Genomic DNA, 20,213 nt, shown 5'->3' with positions numbered 1-20,213 from the left:
TTTTTTTAATACTTCCCACCAACACACAATGAAAAAATGTTTGTATTGTGAGAAGAGTTACTGGACCAAGACAAGGAATGCATGGGAACAAAAGGGCTTGGTTGATCATTCTCATGCTTCAAGTTGGGTCTGGTCCGGCAGTAAAGAAGAAGATAAGAGTATAAATACTCCTGGAAACCCCAGTTAAAAATCAGTTCTGCGAACCAGTCTAGCGAGAAGTTATGATGTCAGTTCCACGAAGAGAATCTGCGAGACATCTGTCAGCAAGCATTCTGTGAGGAGGAGAATGAAGGAGAAAAATTTCCAATGTGAATTAAGTTTGTTATGATTAAAGTGATGCATGAATAATTCCAGTAAACAAGAAATACTATCGGTGAGTTACTGTAAGACTATAAGGGAAAGAGATAATGTACTAAATTTCATTCATAAACTGTTGGGGTAGTTTTATTTGTGAACAGCAAAGGCATTTGCAGTGAAAGAATTTTATACTTGTCTTACCTATTGTACTATTGTTATTAATACAAGACTAGTGGTTAAAAGTGTTAAAGTGTAACCACCACTGTCTCCATCCATTTCTGTTCCAAGCCTTCTCCTTCATCCCTTGTAGTTTTCAATCTTCACTTATCTATTAACTTCATCCTTCTTCCTCCTCACTTCTTTTCTCCTTCTACTGACCTTTCTGATGCAGTCATCATGATTTTAACACCTCTAACCACATATCCTGATCAGTTTTCTTTTCTTCTGTGTACTTTCAGTGTATGTGCTCTATCTTTTTTTAATTCTGTTCATTACTTCCTCATTACTCACTTTATCTGTCGAACTTACTTTCTTCATATCCTCATCTCAAAAGCCTCAATCCATTACCTCTCCATCTTCTTCACTGTCCATGCCTTGCTTCCATACATATGTCTAACTTCTTCCTTAACTAGAATCCAGATTTTTACCATACAGTCCAACAATTATAGATGTATTACATTATATACATGCACTACTAAATTAAATAAATTCAAAACAATAAAGATACAAGAACATGCACAAAGCAAGCTTTGTTAATGGAGAGTAAATCTGAAAATAAATTTTAGACATTGTGGATTAACTGCATCAGACACAGGGATTATTTCATTGCTCACAATAACTTTTTTTCACAAAAAAAAAATATATATATATATATATATATATATATACAGGGTTATTCTAAATTTGAAATTAGAAAAAAAGATTTTACCATGCAAATATAGATATATATTTCCAAGTGTACACACAAATTACTATGTAACAGTAAACATTTAAAACAGTCAAATTTGAAATTAAAATGAAAAAATAATAATGATATATAAACACCTTTGCTCTTCCAAGATACAGGTACATTTTCCTGTTGGCAGTGGGAAGAGCTTCTAAATCATAAGTCTTCATACGGTTTAATTCTAACTGGAATGCCATTCCTGGCTCCAAATGTCTATAGATCCTGTCTTCTACAAAGTTATCACAGTTTCTATAAGTGAATAATTTAGGGAACTGGCGCCTGAAAAAAAAAAAACAAAATAGTAAAAAACCAACACAGCTAAAAAAAAACACAACAAACATGTTAATCCTCAGTATTGTTAAGCGAGTCTCATATGGACTATTTTCTGTTCCACTCAAATGTCAGTGATCCTTCCCACCACATTTATTAGCTCAATTGTGGCGAGATCCTGACATTTTTTATGTTCGGTTTGTGGTAAAATTTTAACTGATTTGAATCTTCTTGAATCTCTATATTTTGTAAAATTTCATAGAAAAACAAATGTTTGTTTCTTAAATTATATTAGCCTTGCAATATCTCATTTAAAAGTAGCCAGTTTCTATTTCTGAAAATTAATTGATGGAGAAATGCCTAATATCACAAAATATAAATATATTTTTCATTACTTTCAAATAACATTTACAATACATCCAACATTATAAACTATGTGAATTTGAAAACCAGATTTTCATTTAGGAGAGTGCTATGAAAAATATCGTACATCAAAATATCTTAAAATACACAAAAATGTCATAAGACTATAGATAAAAAAAATGATGAGATAGAGAGAGAAGAGTAACATAAAGGTATACCTTAATAAAGGTGTTTGTTAATGGAGAAAAATGGATACATAAAAATATGAGATTTAAAAAAGTAATGTTTTAATAATATGTGCTTGGAGGAAAATAGATCTTAAAAATAAACTTTAACATTGGAAATTAAAATTTTATTATGAGCAGCTGACTACAAGCTTATTAAAGCTTGACTAAAAGCTTATTGTACTACATGCTGTTGGTACATTTGTATTTGAATGCTAAGAACTAAAGCAGCTAATATTATGGTAATGTTGTGATTAATAGTCTGACTACAATGAAATATTCCTAAATGATAACAAACTAATGTAATATCATACTGGTATTGCTAAAAATCTAAAACTTATTCTGCAGGTCATAAAAAATAAATATGTAAAGATGGTGTGTTTAATACATCAACAATAATGTTACAGCTTAAGTAACAATAGCAACATTATCACTTAAAGCAATGGATACACTTTAACAAAAAAAAATAAACAACATGATAGCTGACAGTCATTCAACCAATTACAAGAAAACTCAGATATGTTAATTATAATTAATTAATATTTATCTAATATTACCTATTTAGAGCGAGGAATGTGATCCTCCGAACAGATCTCTGCTTCAATTCTTCACGGTTCTTTGCACAGAAATCACCAAACATTTTACTTAATTTTGAATCTTCTAGATCGCCGTTGTCTTTTACTGCAATACATAGAATATGTATTGGTTCCATCTACAATTTAAAATAAAATGAAATAATTTTAATATAACACAAAAGTAGATCTTTAGCATAATAAAAGATAAAAACTAATATCAATTGATAGTATAATCAATTTCTGCATAATAATGCACATAGGATAAGTGGTGAGATCTGATGGTGGGTAAAACATGCAAAATTGAATCGCATATTCAAATGAACTACAAACTTCTAATTGTATTTTTCTAGCGTATTGATTTAAAATAATTATTCATTTTAATGTTTGTCGAAAATAACTACTGTTTGTTACACACATCAGACAGCACTCAAACTGAAATATAAAAATAAATCAATTAAGAGAATTTAGTGCCAAGTAAACTTAATAAAACATTTGAAATGAGATTGTAATTATATAGGAAACCACACAACTTAATAAGTTGGTATGTTACTAGAATGTCACAAAAATGATATAAAAGATTTAAATGTAATGTTGAATCATCATCACACTTACAAAGTCCATCAAAGATTAAAAAAAGCATACTGAAATTTGTGGGCTTTGTTGCCTAACTGCAATCATTAAAACAACTTGCTTTTAACAGCAACATTTTAAAATTAAAATAAAATGTATATCAGAACAGTGCAATGTTACATGGGGGATATAATATGTTACATTTTTATATATACCTAACATTCTCATGGAATGAAGGAACACAGCACAGGCATGTTATAAGTAAAATTAAGTGAAAACAATAGTTCCTGTTTGTACTGTGCATGAAGAGAGCAATAAGAAATAAGTTAATGAAAAATATACAGGAGTATCTAAATAACAAGAAAATATAATGTTTTTAAGGTATACTCATATCGTAATGGCCAAAATTAAAGTGTAATTTCAAACTTTAATATAATAAATGCATTCTCTGTTACAGAATACAGTTAAGTTTTAAAGATGAAGGTAACAATATGTGGTAAAATAAACAAACTTATGTAATAATTTGGATAATTTACAGCGGTTGTAGTGCTATTTATCTTGGCAGTAAAGGAAAGATAGCGTTCTCTAAGAAGAAATTCTATTAACATCAAACTAAAAAAATCTATACTGGTTGGCTGAAGATTAAAAGGAGAATGTATAAGGTAATTTAAAGACTTGGCACGACACAAGACGAATTAGTTGGGAGTGGATGTAGAATAGACACAAGTGATAAAATTAAAAATCCATGAAGCCATTTTGAAGAAACATATCTACTGCAGCACTCCTAGCGGCTTATAATCGTAAAACCAATCCAAGACCTGCTCTGAAGTGATACCTATGTTAGGTAACGCAAAAATCACATGAAGGCATTTTAGAGAAACACATCCACTGCAGCACCCCCTGGTGGCCTATAACCGTAAAACATGACTAAGAACCTGCTCTGAATATTGGTTCAGTAATTTTTGAGGAAAATGGTAACAAAAATATACACACATTACCCCAAACGCATATACCATCTCCGTTCCATCGTGGGTAAAAATTAAGTAGGAAAAGAATTATGGATTATTTTTTTCTGAAAAAGGAAGAAATAATAGTTTAACTGACCAGAAATTATAAGTAATGTGACTGATATAAAATTTGATGCCAGGATAGTGATTAGGAATTGAGCTGTAAAACAATTCAACAATATATAGAGCAATTCAAGCCTGATTATTCATTTGAAAAAGACACCAAAGGTTATTCCAGAAAGTTAACATTTATAAGCCAGGTGTTAAACAAGTGACAAATAAATACACAACAGATTTATGAACTGAATACAGTCAACTAAATTTCATCCTAACATAATTTGGGTGATGAAGAAAATTAATGTAAGGTTACTCAGTATGTTATATTCTGTGTGAATGCAAGGTAGTGAATAAAAACATACCACTAAGTTAAAATAATTTGGATAATATAACTAGAATAAATTTAATTTTTTAGATTTTCCCCCACAGAACTGAATCAAACACAATTCCTAGGCAAGTCAAACTATTCATAATGGATCTTAAGAGGTTGATCAAATTAAATAGATGCCCAGGTATGAATAACAATTTATAATAATAATTACAAAAGAATAAGAAATAATTTTAAAGGCTATGATAATATTAAAAGAAAAATACCTTAGCATTTTCATCAATAGTTCGCACTGTATCACCAATAGAAAGCGATACATTTATTGATGTACTAAGTCTTGATTCACTACCACTCTCAACAGCTTCAATTATTTTTGGTGAAACTGTGGCTGGATTAGCGTAATCCTCCAATAAATCAAGTATTTCATCTGCATATGATTCAAACTGTGAAAACGATTCAAAAGCAGCCATGCAACCAGTTCTTTGATAACTATGTAATATAGTTGGTCCATTAGGTGTGACCTCTGTATCACCACTTGCACTGCCCACAACAGCATTATTTACACTGTCTGTAACCTTTTGTCTGCAAGGAAGTATAACATATACAATTAAGTGTATTAATCCATGATATCACTTAAGCACTTTATGAAATATTTTTCCTACTTTCTTTTTAATAAAACAATTATTCTTTATTTTCTAATTATTTTTATTAACATAAGTTTTTATGAAATACAGAATTTTAATGAATAAACATAAAGTAATATTTTTCATTTAAATATTGGTAATAACTTTTAGCTTCAGATTAGATCCATTAACACTATGCATTTATTAAATGGACAGTGTCATTGTAAGTACATAATTTCATAGAAGGGAGTCTGTATCCTTGAGCTAAAAATGCCAGCTACCATTTAAAATCAGCAATAGAATGTTATTATGATAATAAACATATCCTGATTACTTGCATAGAACATTTAGCAGAGTGCACATATTTCCTCTATATTTTTTTATGAAAATTATGCAGTTCACTAAATTATTAAAAATGACTCTTAAATTAAAAAAAAAAAGAAAAAATTTATTGATATATATAAAAATGAGAGGTGTGATTGGAAAGTTTTAAGACAGTTGCCACCAGTGCTCAATAGAGGGGGAGGGAGGTTTGCACGCAGGTATAGAAATGGAAGGTTGTTTTGTCTTAAAACATCCTGACAAGATCACGTGATATCTCTGTTCAGTAGAGAGTGGCATTCTGGTGAGTGAAAATGTGTTTTTTAGTTCTTGGCAGATTATTGATTTCACAAAATAGATGAAAAAATGAATTTGTGTCAAATTTATTTGAAAACTGGAAAATCAGCTGCAAAGACTTATGAACTTTTAAAAATAGCTTTTGACAATAGATTTCTGAGCCGGTCAATGTTTTTATCTGGTTCAATATATTCAAAGATGGCAGCAAATCAATCAAAGATGATCCCTGGTCCAGCCGACCTTCTATTTCAAAAACCAATGAGAACATTATGAAAGTTTACAACTTAGTGTACTTTGACCATAAACTTACAATTAGGGAAATGCCTGATGAACTGAATTTAAATTTCTACATAGTTTAGTCAATTTTAACTGAAGGTTTGAACATGTGTTGAATGTCAATGAAATTCATACCAAAATTGTTGTCAGACCAGCAGAAACACTGACTTGTCCCAAGAACTGATTAATTGGGTTGAAACAGACCCAGATTTGTTAAACAAGGTAATTACCCATTACAGGGAACAAATCATGGGTTTATGGGTATGATCCAGAAATAAAGACAATCATTGTAGTGGAAGGGTCCAAGTTCACAACGAATAAAGAAGCACAAAAAGTGAAAAAAAAAAAAAAAAAAAAAGAATTGGGTGATCCTCTACCGAGACAATGCACCAGCTTAATGTGCACACAATTTGAAAACAATATTTCAAATACTACCTCACAAATTTAACAGAGTAGAAAAAACAAAATAAAAGCTAAAAAAGACATTTAATACTATGTAGTCTAACAATACAGTAAAATAATTTAAAATACTGACCTAATTTTACTCCTACCAACAAACTCTACGGTAAACAAGAAAATAGTGCAGTACGCTAATATATAAAAATTGTAAATAAAATCTGCCAAGTAATCACACACAATAAAATTAGTGTAATGGGTATTATGTGTATTACAGTTAAAAATAACAATCTCATATTTTTGTTGTTCAAAGAAAAGATACACAACATGAAAATAACATTGTGAATATCGTTTAAAATAATCGCTTCAAACCTAGTAGTAGACTCAAATTATAAGTAGGTATATTTCTAAAATAACTTCTTTCTAACTTAAAATTTTAAAGTAAAGATTTATAAAAAATATTAATATTTGTACATACACAATAGACTAATGAAATTCTTATATAAATACTTAACATAAAATAGAGGAGCCCGCAGTAACAGAATAGGCACGAGAAAAGAAATTCGCTTGGCACTAAAATGGGACACTAGGTCTATTAAATCATAAATGGAATAATTAAAAAAATTATTTGAATATAAAATAATATCTTTGGTGGATTAAAAATATAAAATCTTTTGAAGATTACATAAAGTGAATAAAGAAAGAATTAGGATTTGAACAATCAAATTGTTCATAAACACTGTTGTCATTTATATGTTAATTAGAATTTCTATTTATAATTAATCACTTTTTTTAAAGTTTGAAGCCTCTGCATGAGAAATTAATCTTTTGAAATGAAAAATGCCAAGGCAGACCAGGATTCAAACTCAGGACATCATACTACTCTACACTGGAGTTTGGAATTCTGTGATGATCAGCTATTTTTAACAAAAATAATTAAGTAAATAAATAATTAAAAAACTGGATGGTTTGAGGTTAAAAATGTGAAGGTGTAAAATCTGATATAAAAGTTAGAAACTGAGCACACGCTAAGAATAAAGAACTATAACTGTTAAAATGAGCATTTAAGTTGGATTGAAGTGCCCATTGTGTACATTGAAACAGAAATTCTGCTTGCTCAAAGTACTGTTTCAAAAGCATATATAAGTAATACTAAAAAAATAGCTATAAATCATTCATGTATCAAATTCCATTTTACAATGAATTATTTACAACATAAAAATAACTGCATATTAATTTATACCAAAAATATAATTATGCACTTGCACAAATTTAAATTATAGATGTTATTTCACTTAAAATTTATAAATCAAATTTCTTACATAAAAAAACACAATACAAAAATAATCATATTTCTGCTTAAGATACATATAAAAACCAGAAATTAAAATTTTAAATACAAAAGAATATACCTATTAGGATGTGAAGATGGTAACAAAAACTGGAAATGTACAACAGGAACTTCACCAGATAACTCGCAGTGCTGAAGACATGTAAGATCATAAGATATGTACACTCTACGAACATACACCTGAAAATGAATATAAAATTACCTCGATTTTTCTCTGTTTAAACTTAATTAATAACATATTATATTAAAACAATAGTATAATTAAATATGAAGACCACACAATAACTATGTGCACCTTACAGTGAAACTTTTTCACATCTATATTGAAATTAAATGCACACACTAACAAATTAATCATGGAAATTAAGATTATTTCTTAAATGTAGCAAGGTGTTAATGGTTTTAAGACACACAAAAATTTTTAACAGTTTTAATTTTTTTTATAGAAGAGAGCGAAGAAAATAAATATAAGAAAGACTACACTAGTATTTATATTAATTTCTTTATTATAGAATATTTTTAACAGAACTTTTCCTTCTACTGGAGAGTTTTCCAAAAAAAAAGATACACTACGTATATCATATAATTTTACTAGTACAATCTACAGAAACAAATCATCTAACCAATAAAAACTCCACCCTAGTCTTCCATTTGGTACTATAGATATTTAATTTTATGAGTAAATTCTCAAATTTATCTTTTTCTATGTTTTCACATGTCTACAAAGTTTAATTGTTTTCACTATTAGAAAAACACAAATAATAATTAGAATATTAACATTTTATCCAAATACAACATTTTATATTGAAATATTTATAATACAGAAAAGCAACAATATGGAAATACAGAGTTATCATAAAAGAATGGTACGGTTTCAGTAATTCATAGGAAGATTGTAGGGAAATTTCTAGATGTTATATTGGTATCCTTGAAAGCCTCCAACCCAAAAGTTTGTTTATCAGCAGTTGTAACCACAACGTCAGTTCTTGTATTGTTGTTTTGGTGAGTTTAATGAGTTACTTTGTTCTCGGATAAAGACAAAGCAAAGTGTGTTTTATTGATGGCTGAATTAAAATCCGTAATTTTAGTTCAACATGCGTTTCCATGTGAATTCAGAAGAGATCTACCACACAAAAATAACATAACACGTTGGTTCAAACAATTCGAAGAAACTGGATCAGTTAAGAAACAGAAATCAACCGGCAGACCAAGTGTACCAGACGAAACGGTTGAACTAATTAGACAATCGGCAATTAGAAGTCCCGGGAAGTCCATCCCCCGTCGAAGCGTTAAATTAGGTATTCCAAAATCAACAGTTCACAAAAATTTCAATTTTACATAAAAAACTGAAATTACACACTTATAAAATCCAGATACTGCAGGAATTGAAACTGATGATGCTGTAAAACATTACAATTTCACTGTTGAAATGTTGGACAGAATAAGTGAAAACGAATCGTTTTTAGATGATATAATTTTTACAGACGAAGTTACATTCCATGTGAATGGATGTGTTAACAAACACAATTCACGAATAAGGGGCTCTGAAAGCCCACATGCAATTATTGAGAAACAACGCGATTCGCCTAAAGTTAATGTTTGGTGTGATGTGATGAAAAATCTTGTAATATTTCCTTCTTCTTTGCTGTCAAAACAATTAATGGAGTTCTGTATCTTGACATGTTAACCAATTATTGCTTTCCTCAGCTGGATGAACTCGAAAACATTCATCATGGTGGCAGAAAACATTCCCAACAAGATGGTGCTCCCCTGCACTTCAATGCATTGGTCACGGACGCTTTGAATGAAAAATTTAGAGATCGATGGATAAGCCGGCAAGCACCCATACTTTGGTCTCCAAGGAGTCCAGACCTGACACCTTGCGATTTTTTCTTGTGGGGGTACATCAAAAGCGTTGTTTATACACAAAAAATTTGCGACCTAAACCACTTAAAAAACAGGATTAATGAAGCAATGACAACCATTAACGAAGAAATGTTAACTAATGTTTGGAGAGAAGTTGAGTATCATTTGGACATTTGTCGAGCGACTAAGGGTGCACATATTGAAATTTATTAATTATGTAAAAAAATGTTTGAGACGACAAATTTGAAAAATAAAAAACATAAACTGTAAGTAATTCTGTTTTAATTTAAACCATGTTCAAAACCGCACCATTCTTTTATGATAACCCTGTATATAGTAAAATCTTAAAAACATTTCTGGTAAGTACCTGATGGTAGACCATAGTAGTGAGAAAATACAATTTTCTTTCTTTCAATGTAGCCACATCAAAATAAAGTTCAATAATTAAAGCTCATATGTTTTTTTAATGAACTAGCCAGTTGCTTCAAATCGTCAATAAAATGCACAAGAAGTGCATTCCCAATAGACAAGATAATTTTTATATCTACAAGTAGCATTATTTTTTGCAACGTCATATACTCGTCTACCACTCAAAAAATAAATTTCAATGAAGTGTATATTTTAGGTGGTTTTAAGAATAAAAACATTTGTTCACTAGATTTTCTGTTAAAAGAATGCTGGTTTTGTATATAGAAGTTTCATTTTCTATTACTAATTTTTTTTCTATACATATACTTTGCTTGATCTTTTAAAAAACGAATAAAATATCAGCAGAAATTTTATTAAAAAAAATAAGTATTTTGTTTATATCAAAGATAAATCATACGCTGTAGAAGACCATATAAGCTATGAAAGAATTCATAACTTCACTAACAATAAAAATAATAATATTAAGTTTTAAATTACCTCAAGAGCAGCATTGCAAACATGACGATTTGTATGGTAAAAGAAATCATGGAGAATATCAAAAATTGAAGTTTCTGACTGAATAAGTTTTTGTAAATTTTCTGGATGAAAATCATGACCATACATATCCACAGCTGATAAAAATATAGATTCCATTTGATTGTGTCTTAATTCATATGCAGGTTGGTGAGCTGCAATGAGTACCTGAAAATTCATAATTTTACAAATGTTTTTAAAAGTTAATAACATTTTAATCTCTACATAAATAATTAGATAACGTATAAAAAAATTAAAGTTAAAATAAAAAAAATTACTTGAAGTGACTTCATATTTCCCACAATATAAAATTAATATAAAATTCTCACAAACAAAGGAAATTTTTCTCACTGGCTTTGAGAATATTTAAATTAAATGACTTTCTGATAGCAGCAAGACAACTGAATGTAATACTAATTATATGTTCTGTAATCAACATCATTCTTTTATTATTACAACAATATTATTATATGATCAATTAAATTATCTATACAAACTATTTAATGACTAATCATCACTATACAGTAATCAAAACACAGGATGACAGTTTACTAATAAGCTCTCATTCAGCAGCGTTAAATTACTAAATTACACTGTCTGTATTATATTTTGTGATTTTTAGTTGTACAAAAAACTAATTAATAATATTTAAATTAAGAATAAAAACTTTAAATGTAAAAAAGTATTCTCAACGAGTGGTCTGTACAAATTGCTAATTAATATCTACAAAATAATTTTTGGCCAATTCTCAAATAAAAAGGAAATTTCATTTTTTAACCACTCAAGAATTCCAGTTTCCACCCGCTCAAAAAAACTGGTCTACAAGAGTTTTGTCACATAGATAATTTTGGCTTATTCTTATATAAATTTTTTTTTGACACTGAATCCAAATACGACCAAATTTGTCCTAAAAGCTTCCTTTTTCTGATTGCTACTTGTAATAAAATAAAATTATTAACACAACTTAATTTCTCTATTAAGACCAAACACCTCCAAAGATTTCTTGTGAGTTAATTTTTATTATTAATAATGAAATAAGAATGTCTGAAGATATTTATAAATGGTTCAGAGTGGAACAATTTGGAGGAGTGACAAGTGTGACTTATATGTCATTAATCATAAAATTACATCATTATTCACTATTAACTACGGCTAATTCTTTCTAGTAAAAAACCAATTTATCACAGTAATATGATTTAATTAATAGCCTTCATTAATGACATCATAAAGGATATAATCATTTCAATCATTATTTTTACTATGGAATAGGCCAGAGCAGAGAATACATTTCGTTCTGATACGCTATAATACGAAGACCATTGTTTAAACTTTGTTCTATTCATTTGTTTAATTCCTACTTTTTCTGATATTGATGTATATTGTTTTTGTTGTTCTTCATTATATTGTTTTTATATATCATAAGTAATTATTAAAAAAATGCTTTAGTTGTATAAATCATCCTAACAATTCTCTCTCTCTCTCTCTCTCTCTGTGTATGTGTGTGTGTCTGTGTGTGTGAGAGAGATTAACTTTTAATTCTCAAAGATACCTCTCCTTTGGTTAAGAAAAAACCAATGAACTCAATTTTGGTCGTAAAATAGATCAGGACATGTCTTGGGCCCTCCATCTCTCCTATAATCCTCATGTAACTTCACTAAGCACACAGCTAACTAGGAAGCTGCAACATTCCTTTTGCTGTTCCTATGGTGTAGAGAGAGCTTAATGACCATTTGACAGACAGTTTTTTCTATCACAAGTAAATTCAAGAAATCTGTTGCATATTCTAGCCTTCCTTCTGCCATAACACCTATTCACAGAGTGAAGAATTAGCTGTTCCAGTTCCGCTACAAACATGGAGTTTAGAACAAAAATTTTGATGAAGAAGGCCATGATTTAGAAAATAATAAAGATGAGGATACAAATTTCCAAGGCAAGGGCATTGAACCTCACAAAATTACTCAAGCAGAACTTGATTTGTTTCATGGTCTTAACTTGTATGAAATGCAATCAGAGTTACTGGCTTCAAGGTTAAAGGTCTGAAACTTCCACTAAAGTGGTACTAAAATATGTTTTTTTCTATGTTAGCGGCAAGAATTTGCATCTTTTCTCCTTACAAGATAATACAGTGGTTGTAATGATATAAGCTCTATTGGATTTACTAGGGCAGCATCACTATCCTATGGAATAGAGATTATTTATAGATTCCTATAAAATGAGTTTGAAAGCCATCCTCTCTCACAATAGAAATGAGAAGCCATCAATGATTCTTTCTTGAAGAAAGAATCATTGATGGCTTCTCATTTCTATTTGTACTGCACAAATGAAAAAGACATATGACAATACAAAATTTTTACACATGATGATAAGGTATGAAACGTATTCTTGGCACAAATGTACAGCTTGGTAGAGGTAGGAAACACCACTACATTAAAAAAGACTGGCCAAAGAAAAAAGCACTCATAGTCAGGCAGGAAAATACTATTTGCAAAGCTCTTGTAAATCTGAAGAATGGGTATATATTTCCACCATTATACATAAAACTTGGTTTGAAGAAAATTTTTTCAAAGCAATGTATCATAATGGCTAAAGTTTCTATTACCTTAACAGCAACTTTTTCAGGATCAGCAAGGTAAAAATCAAATAAGGAATATTTATTGATCCACTGATCAATAATTATTAAGGTTAATGAAGGATTCGGGCTGTGAATGAATCAGAAAGCAACATGGGTAGCTTTCATACTTAATATAAAGTTACTTACATTTGTAAATAATAATCTGAACTACATTTTTTCTGCTTTATAATTTTAACTTATTCACTATTTAGTAATTAATCCGTACTTCCAGACATCTATGAAGTTTATTATCAAATTGACTTTGAGTGAACTAACTGATTAAATATAAACAGCTGGTATTTAAGTTAATAGTAAAATATAAAAACCAGAACCTGTCTAGCACGAAGAGCAACTCTTGAGTGCTCACTACGGTTTAGTGAAGTCAATTCATTCAATGTTGTCGCTAATTCATCTGTCAATCCTGGTTCATTCGACCATAAATGATCAATAAGCATAGTAACAAGCATGTTTTTCTTAGCAACCTGTAAAATATAAAATAAAATAATATTAATAAAGAAGAAAAGAATAATAATTAACAACAAATTTACGATTTTCTCTTAGAAGGTTAAATATATATTTTGATAAAGTTATTACCTGTCCATGAGAGAATATTGTTGCAGTTACAATAGCCATATCATCCTTGTATTTTTCACGAAGTGCAGAAACACATTTGTCATAATGACCTGGTAAGAAACAAAAATTGAGATAAAAATGAAACATCTATTACCAAACTGTCTTAGATATCACTTATACAAAAGCAATTATGAGGTATATAATTTCATTCATTTTATAAATTTCTCTTTTTGAAATAGTTATTTCTCAAGTAAAAAGTAATTATTTTTGGTCAAATGCAAATTAAGAAAATACTTTTTATCTATGTACAGCTGAGCAGGGTAAGGCATGGGGCTTTCCCTTCACTTTTATTCCATTAGAGGAAACTGTTATGTTACTCAAATGAAATATGAGAATGTTGATGAGAGTTTATAGCTTAATAAGCTAAAAACTTAATGTGTTAACATATAAGTATCAAATGATCAAACACCATTTAAATTGTGAATCCAATCAATTTTCTATTGAAAGTTCATTTAATTTCTAAATTGTTACAACTAAATACTTAATGAAAGATAAACAAATCATCTTTTTTGAATACTTCATGAAATTATTAGACTTTAAATCCCAAAAACACTTCTAAAAATATTTCTTATAACCAGTTACAAATTGTTCCTGTCTCATAGTCCTTGCCTGATTTTAACAATTTTGGACCAACAGTTTTCTGATTATTAATCATAATCAAGTAATCACTACTTTTGTAAAGAATAAATATTTTTGAAAAATGAAAAAAAAAATAGTTTATTTATTTTCACAAGCAAAAAACAAAAACATAGATAGTAACTAAAAACTGTCATTATTATTGTATGGAAGACGTGATATTTGAACATGAAAATAATATTAAATATTTCACATCAGTTTAAATGACATTATTTTTTGACATTTACAATCATATGAAAGCGACTTTCTTCCATCAACAGTGAACATTAGTACTAAGTCAATTATATACAATTAAGATCAATTTTAATCTAAAATAAAGAATAGATAAATTCTACAACCTTAAGCTTAACCTAGTATTTGTTATATTACATTATTAACATTAGTTATATGCACAATAATTTCCAGCATTTTTTTTAATTTAAGACTGTACCTGATTATTTACTATTCATCTATTCATAATGCTTTATGAGATTAAAGTATTTAAGGATTAACAAAAAACTATTCATATAATGGTAAACAAATATTCAACTGTTTTTTAGCTGGTGAGAGCTACATAATAATAATAGCATAAGAATGTACTGTATACTATAAAATACTAAATGCGGATAGAATGTTAATATAAGTAAATAATGATTCACTACTGTACTATTGTTTTATTGCTTTCCAAATAATATCACTCATTGATAAGCATTTTGGGTTTTGCTTCCTTAACATAAACAAATTACACATACAGGTCTAATTACCTTAAGAAAATTATAACTGTTTGTGCTTATTATAAAATCTTAACATAGATTTTCATAGTTTAATGCACGTTAACAAAAAAAACTTCCATGTTAAAAAAGAACAGAAAATTACAAACTTATTAATCACAAAAACAATAATTTTAAACGTATACTAGATTTTATATTGAATCCAGAGTAAAGATTATGTAAATAAATATGCTTAAGATGGACTTGGTCACCATTAATTTTAAGTTATAAAACAATTATATACTGAATTACCTGTATTTTTCATTTATTATAATTTTATAAATAATCTGAATATTAGCTGTTACTTATAAGCACTGCACTAATAATACTTCAGTAACATGTTAACAGTATTAAAAAAATTACTGCTAAACTAACCTTGTTGAAATTGACTTTCAACTTCATAATATTGACGTAATAATTCATGAACAGCTGACTTCATACGTCCTCTAATACCATTTCTATATCTCTGTACAAGTTGTACAATACCTTGTGTAGTCAAGAAGAAATTATCACGGTCTGCTCTTTTTTGCAAAGTAGCTGCATGACTAAAAAAAATAATAAATTAATAATATTTTTCAGATTTAAAAAAAAAAATTATAAAAATTACAATCGTTTTACAAAGAAGAGGTCTATCCCTAAAATATAAGATAACTTATTTGTTTTTAGCTACTCATTATACAAATAAATATTTTAAAGAATTTTGTTTTGAATTCTTAAAACTCATAAATCTAGCACTAATAAAAATTATTTATCAATTATAGTTAATCTTTCTTGAACTACTATCGTTATTAAGTGCATAATAATGCTGTTATAAAACCATGACATTAGCAGATGTTACAATGACAGTTACAAATGGCCAATTATTTTTTATTGATGATTATATTGATATGAAATATCATAATGTACTTGATGAAAGTGTTGAGATAATTTGGAATGAGGTGTGTAAATATCAAAACAAAGGAGCTGTTAATAAACAAGGTATATTTTGCTACAGGATGCTGATTATAACATAATTATCATCAATGAGTATTTATATTTTAAAAGTCACATTAAACAGAAAAAAAATTATCTATCATAAATTCATAAACAAAACATATAATACATAAATGCATTAAATAATAAGCCACAAACCTGTCAATAACACTAGCTATTTGCTGACTAGGGAATTGAGCCAATACAGATGTTATATTTCTTTCATACAACGTCATTAATTTACGAATTTTCTTTTCAACAGTAATAGGTATTCTTCCAGAAATCGATGCAATTACTTCTTGCAGTTCTAGAAGTGGCAGTGTTGGATCTCTCAGAGAAGTCATGTACTTCTCTATAACTTCACGAAGTCGTGCCAGATGGTATGGATCAGGCAAGCAGTATCCTACAAATAGGTTTTAAAAATATATATACTTATTTATTGCACTGCATTGATAATTAACCATTATTTATTTTTGTAAATTATATATCAACTTTTTAATTGTTTCAATAAAACTATTAAAAATGTCTAGCATTACAATGGAAATAAATACCCTATAGTAATGGTTCATACAATATAATAATATCCATTTCAGGATAATAATCTTAACAACTAACAGTGGACAAATACGCTAGAGGAATGCTGACAGTTAATCAACAAATAACATTTTTTATCCAGATTACTTTATATTAAATGGCTGGTTTAGACCTCAATTACACCAAGAGCTGATAAAAAAACTCTATACAGCACTGATTAAGCATAGCAGGTCAAGAGTTACCATTGACAGCAATTGGTTTCTTTTCTCCAATCAATAGACACACTAACAGTTGAACTAAACAGAAGTAATTTGGAAAAATTAATAAATCCCCATCATTTATGGTTAAGAATTAACCATCAATTTGGTTAAGAATAACTTAAACAATTATTAGTTATCAGCAACGTAAATTATTATGTAATATGTGCAATCAAAGTAATAGAAAATATGTTAAGTTACCTGCAAGAATGTTTTCAAGCATCTGTCTGTAGCTATTATGGGCATGGTTTACTTTTTCTCCAATATGTGGGGTGGAGAGATCTAATTCTGGAAACTGTCCTTTGTAGTCAAGAGCTTTTGTGACAAGGCTAAGATCATCAAGTTCCAAGTGACCGATCAATGAACCAGCATCAAGTACAGCACCTGGTCTTTTATCATAGAATACGGTACCAGATTCATTTGCAGTTAATGTCATGACCATTTTCATTACCTAGTACGTAAGTTAAAAATAAAGTATACATAAATACATAAAATATAGATGAGAATCAATATTTATGTGTAAAATTAAGTAGGTTCAATAGTGATCATTATTTCAGACAAAAACACAACAATAACTGGATTTGAAATATTTATATTTCATATGCATATATAAATTAGTTTACTTAATATAAAATATAGCTTGAAAAGCAGCATTAGACTAATGCGCTATTTAAATCTAAAAGTTAACAATGTAAAACACAAATTTCAATTGAACACAGTATGCAATATGTAGCAGAACCAATTTTAATTCTTTACCAAAACAAAAGGAATGCTTTTGTTTTGTAGTACCACTTACTACCACAAGTAGTGAGTTTTTACTCATTCTTTATCAGGGTTTCTTTAACAGTTATCAAAAAAAAAAATGCAGGCAATTAATCTTTCATTGTAAAACAAAAAAGTACTTCCTCACACTCGTAATAGATTTTAAGATGTATATTCCAATAACAGTAAGTAATGCCCATTCAATGAAATTCAACAAAGTCAATTGTTTTATATTGTAAAAACGTCAGCAGCTTTGTAACTACAATCTGATTTTTTTTTTTTTGAAAAAGGTATAAAATTAATTAAAAAATAAATTAAAACAGAATTTACATTAGAAAACCTATTACAATTTTTAACTGAGTGTTAAAAACTGTACACAATCATCATCTATTCTCAGGCACTTTAGTGCCAAAAAGCATCCAAGGAAGATGGACACTATAAATATAATCAAAGAGCTTAAGTATAACTATTATCCAAGCTAAGATGATAAAATGACAATTCATATTATACTTTAATCCAAGGGACTTTGGATTCTCTAATCCACCAACAACAAAGCAGAATCATGTAAGTACCATTACAATAATAACAAATGATGAAGATATGAAGGTTTCTTCATTTAAATAAATATATGAATATATTAGTGTAAATCACTATTGGCTCTTTGTAACTAAACTAAAACCCCTCAAGTCCTAATTGGCACACAATGGTTTTGTAAACACATTAACTGCAACTTCCTCCATATCTCATTATGCCAATACACTCGATCTTTCTGAAAACCATTAAAGATAGTTAAAAATCATCTCATTCTATTAAGCTACCACAAAGTACCACTTACTACCACAAGTAGTGAGTTTTTACTCATTCTTTATCAGGGTTTCTTTAACAGTTATCAAAAAAAAAAATGCAGGCAATTAATCTTTCATTGTAAAACAAAAAAGTACTTCCTCACACTCGTAATAGATTTTAAGATGTATATTCCAATAACAGTAAGTAATGCCCATTCAATGAACAGTTAGAAAATTATTTACAACCTAATAAAATCAGAATGATTTAAAAAAAAAAGACATTACAAAATCAACTATATTAGTATAACTAAAAAAAAAAAGTAATGAAATGTCAATTATCAACAGATGGCTAAACATCCACTAAATTAGATTAGAAAGAATAAAATAAATAAATTCATTTGCAATAGAGGAAGGGAAACTGCTACTTGTATTTATGAGTAATGCAAAACCTAACCGCATCTGATTATTAAAATGTTAAATATCTAATAAACAATTCTAGATTTAAAAAAAATTTAATCACCTCAATTTCAGCATAAGCCTGGCCTTTATCGACATGGCCTCCATCTTCAACAAGATAACTGATCAATTTTCCAGCAGATGGTGAACGTAATAGGGAAGGATCATTTTCTTTTTCAAAAACACAAGTTTGATTTCCAATGATAACTCTGTACCTGTCAACTTCCTCACGCATATATGTAGTAAAACTGGAACCATCCACAGACAATAAGATGCCTGGAAAAAAGTTTAAAAACCATAAATTTAAATAACCTTGTAAAAGTAAAATAAAATCCTTTTTATAATACAAACTTTTAAATCAATTAAATGAAAACAACAAATTCAGATAAAAATAGCCTTTCAAATAAATTTCAATTTATTAATTAACTGAAAAATATGTTAATTTTTGCCAGTAATAATTTTCATAGACTCGATGCACGAGAAAGATCAGTACATTCTAAGTAAGAAAAATCAAAATCCACAAGTGACATTATGAAAAACTTAGCCTGCAGAAGCAAAAACTACCAACAAAAAAAATCACAAGATAAAATATCACTGGCTGATAAATATGGTAAATTAACTCAATTTAAAGAAACTGGAATGAGGAATATAGGTGTTCATCAAATTAAAGGTAAACATCAAATTAAAGGTAAACATGAAATTAAATTCTGAAATTTTGTCCAAATAAATCAAGTTTACTCTTATCCAGTTTTACTTATGGAAGCCAAATCATCAATAAAAAGAAACACAATTCTAAAAGAAACAATGAAGACACTATGCTGATTACCTAGTTTTTACGATACTGTATTTTTGACATTTTTTAATAGAAAGATTACTGAAAGGCACTTAGTTTAATCAGGTGATATTAAATAAGCGAGTTCTAATTGTACACTAGAGATTGTACAGCTCATTTGCAATACTGTCAATTATGCAAAATTCTAATTACACAACTTGTATGCAAGTTCTTACAGAGAATGTGGAAGAGTTAAACATTAAACAAGTAATTTTCTCAACTTCCACACCTTGAAACTATAAAATTAAAAAAAAAAAAGACTGGATTTATAAAAAAA

General features: G+C 28.6%; 1 protein-coding gene across 9 annotated transcripts in view; it reads right to left on the bottom strand.

Moving 5' to 3' along the window:
- Window positions 1–20,213, bottom strand: part of ACC (acetyl-CoA carboxylase) — a 390,006-nt gene that overhangs the window by 43,742 nt on the left and 326,051 nt on the right. For all 9 annotated transcript variants that reach the window (XM_075363681.1, XM_075363682.1, XM_075363677.1 and 6 more), the window contains 11 exons: window positions 19,169–19,380; window positions 17,303–17,552; window positions 16,470–16,713; window positions 15,714–15,883; window positions 13,915–14,003; window positions 13,653–13,802; window positions 10,674–10,877; window positions 7,963–8,081; window positions 4,904–5,219; window positions 2,658–2,812; window positions 1,342–1,522 (listed from right to left, as the gene is read on the bottom strand). In XM_075363681.1, the coding sequence (XP_075219796.1) occupies window positions 1,342–1,522; window positions 2,658–2,812; window positions 4,904–5,219; window positions 7,963–8,081; window positions 10,674–10,877; window positions 13,653–13,802; window positions 13,915–14,003; window positions 15,714–15,883; window positions 16,470–16,713; window positions 17,303–17,552; window positions 19,169–19,380 (2,090 nt within the window). The remainder of the gene's footprint in view (window positions 1–1,341; window positions 1,523–2,657; window positions 2,813–4,903; window positions 5,220–7,962; window positions 8,082–10,673; window positions 10,878–13,652; window positions 13,803–13,914; window positions 14,004–15,713; window positions 15,884–16,469; window positions 16,714–17,302; window positions 17,553–19,168; window positions 19,381–20,213) is intronic.

The sequence above is a fragment of the Lycorma delicatula genome, chromosome 4, assembly GCF_047948215.1.
Source record: "Lycorma delicatula isolate Av1 chromosome 4, ASM4794821v1, whole genome shotgun sequence".
Lineage (NCBI taxonomy): Eukaryota > Metazoa > Arthropoda > Insecta > Hemiptera > Fulgoridae > Lycorma > Lycorma delicatula.
Note: the sequence above shows the minus strand (reverse complement) of the source record. Positions and strands in the feature narration are given on the sequence as shown.